Source organism: Cyprinodon variegatus, unplaced genomic scaffold (assembly GCF_000732505.1).
Source record: "Cyprinodon variegatus isolate N-32 unplaced genomic scaffold, C_variegatus-1.0 Scaffold585, whole genome shotgun sequence".
Classification (NCBI taxonomy): Eukaryota; Metazoa; Chordata; class Actinopteri; order Cyprinodontiformes; family Cyprinodontidae; genus Cyprinodon; species Cyprinodon variegatus.
Genome location: NW_015151038.1, coordinates 480,707 through 494,875, shown reverse-complemented (window position 1 = coordinate 494,875; position 14,169 = coordinate 480,707). Strand labels below are relative to the sequence as shown.

The following is a 14,169-nucleotide window of genomic DNA, read 5'->3' as shown; positions in this document are numbered from 1 at the left end:
TTTATATATATATATATAAATGTTTATATATCTGGAGCATGTAACAAAAGTCATTTCCCTCTGGGATTATTAAAGCATGTCTGTGTCTGAGTTTGAGTTCTATTTGACGGATTTCTTCTTTAAGTTGTCATAGAAGCAAACCTACAAACGTTTTTTGTTTAAGGAGGAGGAGAAACTGAAAATATAGTGCATTGGCATTTCTTTAAGCTCTGCAAAAAACACCTCAGAGGTTTTTAAATAATGCTGTAACTTTGCAGAAAAATACTGAAATCCTGAGCAACAACTTTTGCAGAAGTTCCCGGAAAACTTTTGCCAAAGGTGTCGAGTGCTACAGCATAATTTCTACCCACGTTGGCATGTTTCAAAGAATAAATGTTGCAAATTTAGTGTAGTCAAAGAGGTTTACTGTCTATTTAGGTTAAAATGTTTTGGACTTTTTGGAGTTAATTTGTCTGTTTACCATACCTTGCAGTTTCCTTGAATTGAGACGCCCTCGTGCATCATGTTGTCTGTAATGTCAGACATTTTAATATCATCTCTAACATGAATTGAATCAAACCCACTGGATTTTATTTAGAGAAGATGAACCCTCGCCCACTATAGCCGACATGTGTTGAGACAGATGGCAAAAGTCAACCTCAGCAGGTTTCTTAATAGCTTTGGCCTAAGCTTTCTTTAAGAGAGATCTACTTTTAATATGTATAATTACACAGTTTAAAGAAAAAATACATTGTGATGCAACACTGCGCCCTGGTTTTGCACCCTGTGCTTGTGTTTTGCATGTCTGGATTACTTTGGAACAAGCTTCTTCTCTTTGCAGCAGCTTAAGGGAATGAGCTCAGTAACTATGCCACAGTTTCACCAAGCAACAAAAAAAAGAAAAAAGCTGCAAGATTTCCTCCCCTCCTGTCTGATGATTTGTGAAAGACCCAGCTCTTGTCACATGGACTAACCCCCAACCCTCGCTGGCCTGAACGCTGTTGAGGTCTTGTTGTCGACTCCATGGGGACTGACCCAGTTCCCCCGTGCTGCTAAAAGGTCACGCCTTGGTGCTCTGAGCCGCATGCGTGTGGCCAGATTAAACTTAAAAACACAAACACCGAACTGTTGGACATGACGGGTAGGACATGAACACCTGCAGTGAAGAGAAAAAAACAAATAAGGACAGTTTTTGTTTTTTCTTTTCAAATCCAGAAACAAATATTTAATAGTGTGATAACATATTAGATTTTTTTCTGGCTTTTAAAATTTTCAATGATTAAATGATATGTGATGCAATTAAAGTTTAGTTGTAGTTAACCTTTTTTGAAAGCTTAGTTTCATTTACCAGTGAAGCTGAGGCTATATTACTGCCAGAACTGAAGAATTAAAGATATCACTTATAAAGAACCTTTCTAACAGCATGAAGTAGGCTAAAGGAAATTAAAAAGCAGCACATCATCCCTAAACTTGAAAAAAAGTTGTTTCCGATTTAAGGGGAGCAATCTACAACAACAAAAAACACATTAAGCACCATTTTCTGTAGTCTTACAGAGTATTCAATTCAATTCAGTTTATCTATATAGCGCCAATTTATAACACATGTCATCTCATGGCACTTTACAGTTTACCAGATCATACAGTCAAATTGTATTGGCACAATATTATTCCTTTTAGTTTTAATTTTTTTTTTTAAGAATAAGCTGAATAGAACAAAGTAGTATTAGTTGGTTTGGCGAGCTGCTCAGGTAGCCGTATTAAGATGTAGCTGAAAACTATATTTGAAACCACCATTAGTTTGATGCCATGGGTGGCATTAAAATAAAAACAGTTGACCTCCACTAAGGCTCTAGATTTTACTGACTGGAGGAAAATGTGACTTTTTAAATGATGGTTCTATCTGGACTTTACGTAATGACATGGGTTCTTGCCAAGTAACTTTATTCAAAACACACTTTGAGCTATTTCCTCATAGCTCATGAATGTGCTGCCTGTGCCATCCTCTCACAGAATTGCTTCTTTAAATATTTGGCAGAGATACAAAGCAAAAATTTAAAGGTTGAATGTTTTTTTTTTGTTTTTTCTGCTCTGATGTAACAGCTTGTACAACAACAAGTTCCCAATAAACAAGATCTGGTGTTACAACAACTGACAGGCCTGCTCTGTGATGTGTTGCTGCTCGTCCTCCAGCATTTCTGAGCTTCTTTTTTTTTTTTTGTATTCCTTATCTGCCGCCAACCTTCTGTGTGGAAACCTTGACAAGGTGGAGGAAGAAATGCGCGCAGCAGTCAAGGGGGGGAAAACAAAAGTAGCCCGGGGCACCATTTGCTAACATTCCTGTTCTCAGCTCTGTTGGTGTTGCTCCTTTATGTCAACTAACTTTCTCTCTTTCTCTCTGTGTGTTTCAGTCATTTCAAGGAAGTCAAGGAAGAGCCTACCTGTTTAATTCAGTGTAAGTATCAGACTTGATTTTTGAAAACTTTACTTTCATTCCCTTTTATGTCCATTTGATGTGTTTCAGGTTTACAGCGGCCACTTTAATTCACAAAATATTACAAAGCAGAGTTTGCCTTCTTAGGGGTCTGGACTCCCAGATAGATTTGAGATTTAGGAAAAGTACAAAGAGGTTTGAAAATGGTTTATGTTGCTTGTAAATAATAATTTCAACTAGTTATCTATAAATAGACTTTGTAAAGATAAAAATAATATAAACTGATTCATGCTTTTAATAAGCTCATACAGAATTTCTTATTAAACTGGGTGCATGCATGTGGAAGTATTTTAAGACAAAACCAGGCACACCTGCTTTGTGTGACATTATTGGAAAATGAAAATATATCCGGCAAGATTATCAGGAGAGCACAGTGTGCCTCCTTCCGATTCATCATTTGATATAAGATCCTGGCGCCTGATGCGATTAAGAGAGAAAACTGCTTTTTCTTAGAGTTAAACACATTTTGGTTACAATACACATACACTGCAAAAACAATCTACAAATAAGCAAAAAATGTCTTAAATTAAGTTTATTTACCCTTAATTTGAGTAGGTAAATAAGATGATTTTCCAGTGGAATTAGATTTTTTTTACTCCTAAATAAGATAATTAGATAATATGCACTTGAAATAAGACAATGCAATTGTTTTTTTCCTATTTTAAATGTAAATTGTCTTGTTTCTTTGCAAAGTCTCTCAATTCAAGAAAAAATGCTTGTTTTAGGGAGATAATTACTTATTTAAATTTAGATTTCTTGCAATGTAAATCCCAGAAGAGCATTGAGGGACTTTGTTAAGAGGCTAGTCAAAGTTATTTAAAAAGTCATTATTAACAACAGAATGAGCCCTAAAATCATTCAAGAAACCTTTGGGTAAATACCTGCTCAGACTCAACTGAATCGTCATCACCCAGCGTTTGCAAAGCTGAGAATGTGATGCGGATAGTTGCTCCCAAAGCATCAACTTAGGCACCCATGTATGTGAATATCTGGTATAAGTTGTATAAATATATATTAATTGTGCATCGCTTTTCCAGAGCTGGGTCTGTTCACTCTTTCACCAATTAGTACCGCCTTTTCATTCCTACACCTTCCATCTATTCCTCATGTGGTATGGTGCTAAAGAAGAACAAACATACTTAGATTTGACATCTTTCACTCATCTGGACAATATTTTCTGTAGACATTATATTAGACTCCAGTTCCATTGAATGTAGGTCTGATCCCCTTATTACAGATTATAGACAGCTACAGCTTTGATTAAACCATTATAAATGATCCCCTGCTGGTAGACATTATTTCCATATTGTAGATTTTGAGTAACTCTAGAAAATAATGGGAAAAAAATTTCTTTAAAAAAAGCTGTCACCAAGGCAACCTATAAACAACTTAAGGGTTGAGCTAATAGAGGTACATTTAGTCAGGGACAGGCACACTGCCTTTTGAGTATTGTTGATTTTAATCTGGTTTGAACATGTTAACTAGTTTTTATGATCTCCTTAACCCTATTTTGTTGTCTAAATCCTCAAAGTAGAAGTTTTAAAGGTGCAAAAAGGGAACTCTCACCACTTGCTGAACTGTTAACCAAAACAAGATGTGTAACAAGCGACGCCTATCCCCCGCTGCTGCCACTTCCCTCCACTGTTTTCCTCTGTCACCTTTAATGTCCATATAAAATAGATAAACATCAGAACAGTTGCTTTTTATGAATAAGTCAATAACTCAGAACTTTATAATACTGTAAGACAAAGAACTAAGAGGCACTTTCCGACATTTTCCTCGCTGTTCTGGTGGCCTTTGATGGAAAAGCTCCGAGTAGCCGCTACTCAAATGGAGGTACATGATCCTGCAGCTGGCCTGGCTTTTACACAAAACACTGGAGAACACAGAGAGATGGCATGTGACGTCACACCATATTACATCTGAAAAGTTCTTCACATTACCACTTTTTACTACGATCTACCTAAAATAAAGACTTATTGCTTATTGCTTCTTTATGAACTTTTTGGGTTCAGTTATCTCAAGGCCTTTTTTTTGAGTCTGGTGCATTTATTTGTTCTGAATCGCTAATACTGGGTATGGATCAAATGTTATCATGTTTAATGTGACAACTAATCATAGGTGGTTTACGTTTAAAATATTTTTTTTTATTTGTTGGCTGACTTTTATCCTTTTCTTACTTTTTAAGCCTGGAAAATAATAAAAGCCGATTGGATTTTTCTCCCAAGTGTTCGGTACAGTGTAGGAAGCCTGTGGCAGGCGTAAAAATATTTACTACATTTATCTGTTCCCTCTGCTGGGTGATTTTCGATCCGCTCTCTAGAACCAACATCCATCTTTTCAAACTCAATAAAAAAAACCTGTAGTGGTTTATGAGTTGGTTTACCTCTGTTTGGGCCTTCACTCTTAATGAAACACACAGACGTCAATGCCCAAAGGCCAAAGACATTTTTAGGTGTCACCATGCAACAGCTTTGTGCCTCCAGAGTCTGAGTTGCATTGTTCTCACCTGCAGCCATGAGTTGAATGAAAGAGGCACACCACAGGCTTGACTGGATGAATACATCTTTATAAATATTTGCTCTTTTAAAAGTACTAGAAACCAAGTGAACAATGAAAGCAATGCGTTTGACATTTTAGACTTGGAACCCTTCTTTTTATGTTTCTTTTTATTCTATGTCATTATCTTTTTGTCTTGTTTCATCCATCAGTTTATTAACTTTTAAAGTATTTTCAGTATATCTAGTTAGAGGGAGATTGGAAGGTGTCTTTAGCTTGCTTAAGGATAGCGCCTCCTCACTGAAAGGCTGTTGCATCAAACAGAATAAGTGAGGATGTTTTATTTTATGGTAAATAGTTAAATTATTGGCATCATTTCAAACTCTAAACAGCTTTCTGCCAAGTTTTCACAACTTGCTTTTATTTCAAATAGGGCTGAAACAATTAATGGGATTAATCGTGATTAACTGATTATTAAAATAATCATCAATTAATTTAGAACTCCATTATTGCTTTACTGGAGTGTAGAGACTCTAAAACATGCTTTTAGCTGACAGAACAATTTACTTAGATTAGTAATTATACCAAGATTGTAAAGAAGTATAAAGAATCTTGCATTTAAGATAAAAAAATTATATTGTGATCCATCAATATGCTCCATCCAGAGGTCCTTCGGTGCAAAAGTTTATCATAAAAAAACTTCTCTAAGGAACCTTTTGCTATCTGATTATTCATTAACCAATTATTTGAAAATAAATAATCAACAGATTAATTGATTTGCAAATTAGTCGTTAGTTGCAGCCCTAATTTCAAACTATAAACAAACACTTTGTATTAACTTATGTAACCATTGGGTATCAGTTTATTTCTAATAATTTATGCAGGTAAAGCATCAAAGTAATGCTTATGTATATGATTGCACATTTTACTGGGAAAATTGTAATTTGCCAAATGTCTACGGACTGAATCTGACCTGACTGTAGGAAAGGTAGACTTACATTGGATTGAAAGCAGGTCATAAAAATACTTTAAAATCATCAGTTGTTGATCAGCAATGAAACGCCTTAACTTCTTCAGATCAATTATTTCTTTAAACTAAATATATAAGCAGGAAATGGTTGCTTTTTATTGGTTTTGTGTTTTTGATATGAGAGTAGGTTTGAGAAAAGCCCCTGCTTACAAAATGGGGGTTAGAATCAACCTAGTGGACCTAAATTTTGGGCTGTTTGCTTGTTGAAAAGCAATTTGTTATGGACTTGTGTATTTAAATGGATGTGTAAATAAAAAAAAACAACAACAATTTGTTTATTGAACCTTTATAACCGTAGCCAGCTATAAGGATCATCGATCTGCTTTTATAATAAAAGGCAGACTGTAGTGGATGTTGTTAATGTTTCTGTGGAAGTACTATTCTTTCTTCTCTTAGCTGTCAATCTACTAAATAAACATATGCATCAAAAAATGTCACTCGAACAGACCCATAATTATGATACTTTAAGCAGCATTATGTTTTTTAGCTATTTTCTTTGGTTGAATCTTTTGTAGATGACTGATTGTGTTTTCTCTTGTTGTTTTCAGGGTGAATGTGGGCTGCGGGCCAGCTGAGGAGCGGGTTCTCCTCACAGGTTTACACGCTGTGGCTGATATCTACTGTGAAAACTGTAAAACCACGCTGGGCTGGAAATATGTAAGTCACTCATTCTGGAAAACTTTCTCCTTAAGCATCGCCCCCTAAAGCTGCCATCATATTGTTGCGCAACGACGTGGTTTTTCTGGATTGCGGGCTGAAAAATTATGTCATTACAGGTCAAAGGAGCAAAGCAAGCCCCATTAAGGCAGGGCTCTTTAATACCACCATGACACTTTTGTTCGGGTTGTCTTAAGGCGCTGCGATTGAGCACTATGTGGTTTCTCAGCGCACAACATAATTACAGCACCAAAAGGTTGGCTGCAGACAGCCAGACTGGTTCCTCAGAGACTCTACAGTGATTAAATGTCACACCATTTTGAAGAGTCTTGTTCCGGTAATTGTCTGAAAAGACTAGAGGGGAGTGTAAAATAACTGAGCAAAGTGGAAGACAGGGACTCCTCCGGTGACGGAAACAATCAGATCGCAGCGGGGGCGAGCAGGTTTACTGGGAGAAGCGGGGCGAGGAGCGAAAACGCTGACGCACGAGATCCTTTTGATGACGAGAAGGATCAAGGCCTCAGCCGGAAATCACACAGCTCTAAACGAGATGGGATGTTAAAATTTGACAAATGAGTTTGGTCAGAAACCATTTTCTGTTGTCAGGATGTTCCCTGCATCACCCCCAAAAAAAAAATGTGAGCTGCTGTGTCCTGCTGTCTCTTTATGTTGGTTGCTTGAAATAAGGCGAGCTGCTGCCCTTTTTTAAGACGTCTGCCCTTGCTGGTTTTTCTTTTTTTGATTTAGTTAAAAGCATCGGAAATGGCTTCCAGGGCTGTAAGTTTATTCTTGCTCAGAACATCAGTTTCGCACATGTGGGGAAATGATGTTTAAGGAAATAAAAGAATTTCTGGCACTGCTTTCTTTTTCTTGAGCTTCTAGAAAAAAAAAACTTGCCTCTCAATTTTATTCATATATCCTTTCTCAAAAAAGAAAATATTCCTAATAGATCTTAGCTAAGGCTATTTTCTAAGCAGTTAGTTGCTCTCATTATGGTGTGAAGTGAAGTAGACTGCTATTTCCGATAAAACCCCAAAAAGTTGGATTAAAAGTGCTTGAAAAAAGCAATCTCCTTTCCATTTCAATTTGTATTGCAACCCTAACTGGTGTTAGAACCTTTACAAGGGCTGTTGGGTGTTGAAGTTTATATTATTTATTTTTATAATACAGATATTCCACTATATTACAACAGATTTGAATGCTCTGTTAGGAAAATGATCATTGATGATGTGTGAGTTTATTAAACCTTGTTATTGGCTGCCTGTTGCGTGTCAGAAGAGATATTTTCCACAATAGTTTATCTAATTAAGACAGTTCCCCTCTCTGGATATATAGTTATAATCTTCATTTTGTACATTGCAAAGATTTGGAAATGGAATGAGAGCGGTGTCCTCCAGCTAAGAACGAAGGGTAATATTTTGATAAGGCTGGAGCCATGGATGTCTAATCATCTGCTAACATGTATGATGTAAAATGTGATAAAGTGGCAGACTGGAGTTGTATAAAAGGCCTTTTTAACTGTTAATCGGGGCCACTTCCTGAGAGGTGAGCCCGGAGGTGAGCAGCTGCCATTCTGTAAATTCTAAGCAATTTCTCTGATCTGAGTAAGATTACAATTTATATCAAAATCAGTTGTCATGTCTCCTGGTTATTAAATACATTTAAGATATGAAGTGTTATTTAAAGAGTTTGTCCAGAGTAATCTCTTTTCAGGAAAAAGAACCTGAGAGATAGAGCTTGAGAGCTCTTTAAAATTACTCTGTATTGGTCATTTGCTTTCAGTCTTTCAAGCTTTTGGCTAGAAAACAAAAAAAGGCTCAAAAATATCATCTTTATGCAACGATGATTCACTCTGATGTAGTTTATCTGTTCTAATTTTGTTCTTAAAGCATCAATTTACAACAGATGTTTTACAGAATCTGCTAACTGGACCAAATCAAATCCATCTACATGTAATCTATTTCAGTCCAGTTTTATCCAGTTACAACTGAGACTGTTCATGAGGAGTTCATGAGGAGTTCAATTTAATTGAATTAATAATTGCACTGACCAGTTATAAGTGAGGTGCCTACTAGGAAAATGATCCTGAGGGCAGGATCATTGCCCTATCTCGTAAGAACCTATCTGACAACATGAAGTAGGCTTAAAGAATTAAAAACAACAACATCATAACACAAAGAAATTGAAGATCAGCTAAAAATGACAGTGTGTAAGGGGTTATAAAGCCATTCCTAAGGATTGGGAACTGCAGTGATCAATAGTGAGAACGATTACCCACTCTTGGAGATAACATGGAACAGTGGAGAACCTTCTCATTGGTGTTGATCCTGCAAAATCATCCAGGAAGACCAATTAAAAATAAAAATAAATCTGCAAAGCTGCAGACATTATGTTTTTCAGGTTGGTAAAGATTGGTGTTCATGATGGAACAGAGAGGAAAATCTCTGCTCACCCAGAACACAAGCATTTTAAATTCACAAAAAAACGTTTTAAGAAAGTATTCTGGGCACTGATCGGAAAATAGTGGAATCTTTTGCAAGGTGGGAAAAACCAGTATATATTTTAGAGAAAGAACATTAATTCAAAAGAGTGTCACTCTTTTGTGAGTGTTACTGAAATCTGAAGGAGATGCTGTAGCGAGGTCTGGTTAGCCTCTTTTTGCTTTTGATTAAATTAAATCATTATGCGAGAACCAGATTTTGCATTTACTGATACCATCTTTTTTTGTTAAAATCTGTTTGATTTGATATATTGAGGTGCTAAAAAAAGCAAAACAAATAAAATCTCTATGAGAGCAGCAGATTTTTCACTATTTTTAACTTCCTGGTTTGTCTGTATGTAAAGTGATATCCAAACTAGAAACACGTTTGGAGCTACTTATTTAGAACTTAACAAAAAATTACACAAAACTTTCTTTTTAGTAATCCGTTCAGTCATTTCGGGTCAAGGTTTTTCAATCAAAGTTTTCTAAGCTTTTGTAACTAATTCTTTTTTTTGCCTGTTTTTTCACAGGAACATGCATTTGAAAGCAGTCAAAAATACAAAGAGGGAAAGTTCATCATCGAGCTGGCTCACATGATCAAGGACAACGGATGGGAGTGACAGCGGTGCAACATCCCATCTATTTGAATCCGTTTTCCTGACCTTGGAATGCTCTTGGTTTGAACTGAGTGGAGCGACAACCATTGACCCTGCATCCCTCTCCCTGCTCCCATTCACACCCTTTTCCCTTTAAAAGAAAAGACCTCCACTCACCTGCACACACCCACCTGCTCATCGTGAGAATCGGACATAACGAATGCATTGGGAAGTGGACTTAAAAACCTCACACCACCTTGAAGATTGTGTGCTCTCCTTCGCCGCCGCTGAGCGTTTGGGTTCCCTCACCGTAGTCGCCGCCCACCCCCGCCACACCTCGCCTCGGCCCCACCGAAACACGCTTACTAGTGATTGTGGTGATGTGGCGAACCGCTGTGTGAACGGAGAGACTTCACTGAAAGAGACAGCTTGTTGTTTTTCTTTATTCCGCTCATCTTTGAAGACTTTGTTATTATTTTGAAGTTATATGCCATAGTTTTAACTTTTTTGAGGTTTGGTGAAGCTTTGGTTTGATGGCAGATGGATGTTACTGGTTAGCATTTTATTTTCCATAATATTTGTTTGGTTTATTTGTTGTTCTTTTGGGGTTTTTTTTTTTTCTTTCCTCTTCGCTATTGTCCAAATGAGCAATCAGGGATGGGTTGAGAAGACATGGGCAAAGGGAGTTTATTGTAGTTACAAACATGTAGCAGGTTTTTTTTCCCTTTTTTAAAAAGTGGGGTTTCAGTTATGTTGGATTTTATACCTGATGTTTCCTTATGTTTTTATCTCTCTTTGTGGACTTTCTTTCATTCTCCCTTCCTGGTACTTTTCAGCACCCAAAAAGAATCGAAAGCAGCACCTAGTATTTTGTTTGACATAAACAGGTATCAAACTTGATTTATATATATATATATATAAATGCATATATGAATATATAGATATATAAATATTTGTAGTGTATGGCTAATTGCGATTGTGGCTGGTCCCATTTTGCAGCAGAACCATGAATGAAAGAGACATGAAAAAGGAGCAGAAATCTTTTTTTTTTAAGAGTTGGGAAGCTGACATCAGTGTCCTCACTGTATTATCCCATTGTCTAGTAATGAAACGATGGAACACCGCTACATATGAATATAAATGCACATACTATGATTACATATCCATCAGTTCTATGATATTGTTCGTAGTATGTAGAAATTGATTGGAACATGGTTTTGGTATAAATATATATATATATATATAGTTGCTGTCATGCACTTATGTGTATATGCATATTACTGTGTGTGTATATGCATAGTGTGTGTGTGTGGTTAAGCATTAAAAAGTGACATACTTGAATGACGCTACATCCTTTGCACGCTGCCGAGGCCCGTTATTCATCTCGGTTTAGAGGCAAAAATATTTGTTTTTTTTCTTTGTTTGCCCTTTTTGTTTTTTTACAGACAAAACTTAGATTCAATTTCATTTTGATTAGTTTTGCTTCAATTTTGGCTCCATATTGTGTCTTTTCCTCCCAGTTTCTAGACCAAATTTGAGTACAGGTAGTCTCTGTTTCCTTGCCGCTCTTTCAGAAAAATCCTGCCTATTGTCTTTGTTTTTTCTGTTTGTAATCATCTTAGATTTCTATTTTAGTTTTTGCCTCTAAACCGACTGAATTATGCGCCTTTTGGAATCATGAACAGCCTCCTCCTTTTCCCTCGTTTTTTTTTTTTTTTTCCTGTTGTGCAGTGCATAACTGGAGAGAAACCATGTGAAACCGATGCGTCTTCCCTTGTTCTGGTTAAACACGGCCCTTGAAATCCTTAGACAATTCTGCCCTTTTTTTTGTCTAAATATACATATATATAGATATACGTATATATTTTCTATAATAACACCTAGAAGTGCACAAATAAACAGATATTAAATATATGATTTCTCAGAGTAAACATCCAGGAAAAGACTGTAACTAGGTAAAATGCCCGGGGCTTTTATTTTTTCCTTGTACCCGCTGAGAACTGGCCGTATGTCGTTGGTTTAAAGGATGGCAGTTTAAAAAAATCAGCAGTGATTGATTACTTTGCCGGCAAGGTCAGTCAGATCACACCGACCTTTTATTCAAAAAAAGAAAAAACAGAAAAAAAAAACGTTGACAATGCAAACCCTTAATAGATAGCAATGATATTTACTTGAAAATTTAAATACCGAAACCGCTGAGATATTGGCCCGTGATAGTTTTTGTACATAAGGTAACATATTTAATGTTTTATACGTATTTCTACTGGGTTAGTTGTTTTACTTCCCCAACTTGAAGCACTTTTGTTCACTGTACCTCTGTCTGAGAGTGTGTGAATCTGCGTGTATGTGTGTGCATACTTGCATGTGTTTCAGCCCACGTGCATGGCTGCACATGAAAGTGAATGTTTACTTTCTCTTCATTTTTTTTCCTCCTCCTTTTCTGTTCCTCTTTTTATTTTCTTTTTTTTGCAGCTGTCTGCTTTTCACTTCTGCTCCTGCTGATCTGAGGTCAGGAGCCTGTTTAGTTTTTTTGGAAGTGATTTATCCCCGTTTTTGTTTTTCTTTTTTTCTGTTAGCCTGTTTGTTTAGCTTTTGTGGTGAGAGCCCATTTAGAGGGCTGTCGTTTAGGTCTCTGTTAAGCCGTGTAGACGTCAAGGGCGAGCTGGAATCTCCCGCCATGTCGCAGGGAAAGCCTTTATCGAGACCCTTTCACCACCACAGTTAGTGTCTCCTGTATACTCGAGCGCTTTCAGGCAGCGGACATGTTGGAGGTCCTTCGCAGCAGTGCTGGCTGTATTTATCTGATTGTATTTCACCAACATGTTTACTTTTGTCCAAAAATGACCTGTTAACTTCTATGTTCTATTTAATGTGATGTGTTGCGTCGATTGGTTTTCGTCCTCTTGACTATAGCCTCACCGTCTCCTGTTTTAAAGATGTTTTGAAACGTACCCTATGTTTACTTCCATCCTCACAATTTTTTTTACAGCCAGTTGTCTAATCTGTTTGTGCAGCCCTGGACAATTTAGGCAAAAAAAAAAAAAAAGGAATTGTGCTCCAAGATGCATGTAACCATAGCTTAATCCTGAAGTTGGTCTTTAATGGTGCATTCAAACAGTCCATACTGAATTTAGGGCTCACAATATGGTGTGCCATAATTTATTGGAACTACCAGGCCCAGTCTTAGTTCCAGAAACATTTATAATGATAAACTGACTGCTAAGGCTGTTTGGCAGCTTTCAGAAGCTGATTTATAGCCATATAGGGTATTTATGGTTAGATTTTACATTCATATATTTGTTCTTCATGAATAAGTTATTCGAGTTGATGAACTTAAATGCACCATTGAAGAATGATAATCATACTTCCTTCCAATGTAGCATCACACACACACTCAGATGGGACAAATGTCATAAATTTGGTCTGATCTGATACAGCAACTGTTGCTCGATTCGGAAGCTGATTTGCTTCTTCTCAGCCAAAATTGTTACTTAGGATGCGTACGATTTTCCCGTCCTGTTACTCGTAGGCAGCCAGTTTGTTCGAAGGCTCCTACGGGATGCCGCCAGCTGTGGTCAAAGTATCCGAAGAGCGTCCAAACTCTCCCTTTCACGAGATTAGCCAACAAAAAGCAGGCGCCAGTGTCACCGATGTGTACCAAATAATAACCACGGTCTGCTGAGCGCGTCAGGAACGAAGGCAATCAGCTCCAAGAGATTCAACCTCTATACCAAATTTAAATGCTAGAAAGTGTGTCGCTAACGGCGTCACCTTCCTGCAGAATGTTTAGACTCTCTGAGCTTAACAGCATCAAAGGCTGAAAGTTGTGGGTATTTGCTGCTGAAAACTGTTTACTTTTCCTTTTTTTTTCTGTTATGCTGTGATGCTGGCTGCCTGCTTTTTGAGCTCTGTCACCTGAAAGGATGTCGATCAAAGGCGGGAAATGTATACCAGGGAAAAGACTGCACAGGATCTTTTCTTAGGACTGTTAAAACTCCAGTTTAAGGTCTACAGCATGTTGTATTTATAATGGCTTTATGTTGTGCCTGTTTTATTTTTTGTTTTGTTTCTTCCTCTAAATTTAAAGACAAATATGCTTTTATTTGAGAACATTGCTTTGCATTCTGTCTTAGTGAAGCCATTTCACGTCTGTTTTCACTCTAATGTAAACTATCAGATATCACAATAAATTTTCAATGGCATTAAACTGTGTTCTGTCTGTGGGCTTATTTATTTTTATCATGCAAGTTAGAAAAACTATGGAGAGAGATTAAAAGAGATGAAGAAAGATCAGGTTTGTTCAACACTGGAATTCAGTCCTTAAGGAGTTCTCAGGTCATAGGGCATACAAATCCATGTAATGAAAGAGAATATTAATACAATGAGGAAAATAAATATTTGAACACCCTGCTGTTTTGCAAGTTCTCCCACTTAG

General features: G+C 37.0%; 1 protein-coding gene across 2 annotated transcripts in view; it reads left to right on the top strand.

Moving 5' to 3' along the window:
* ypel1 (yippee like 1) overlaps positions 1-13,931 on the top strand; it is a 44,041-nt gene extending 30,110 nt beyond the window's left edge. For both annotated transcript variants that reach the window (XM_015392308.1, XM_015392306.1), the window contains exons 3-5: positions 2,388-2,431; positions 6,548-6,656; positions 9,669-13,931. In XM_015392308.1, the coding sequence (XP_015247794.1) occupies positions 2,388-2,431; positions 6,548-6,656; positions 9,669-9,758 (243 nt within the window). In that variant the 3' untranslated portion in view covers positions 9,759-13,931. The remainder of the gene's footprint in view (positions 1-2,387; positions 2,432-6,547; positions 6,657-9,668) is intronic.
* Positions 13,932-14,169: the final 238 nt, after the last annotated feature.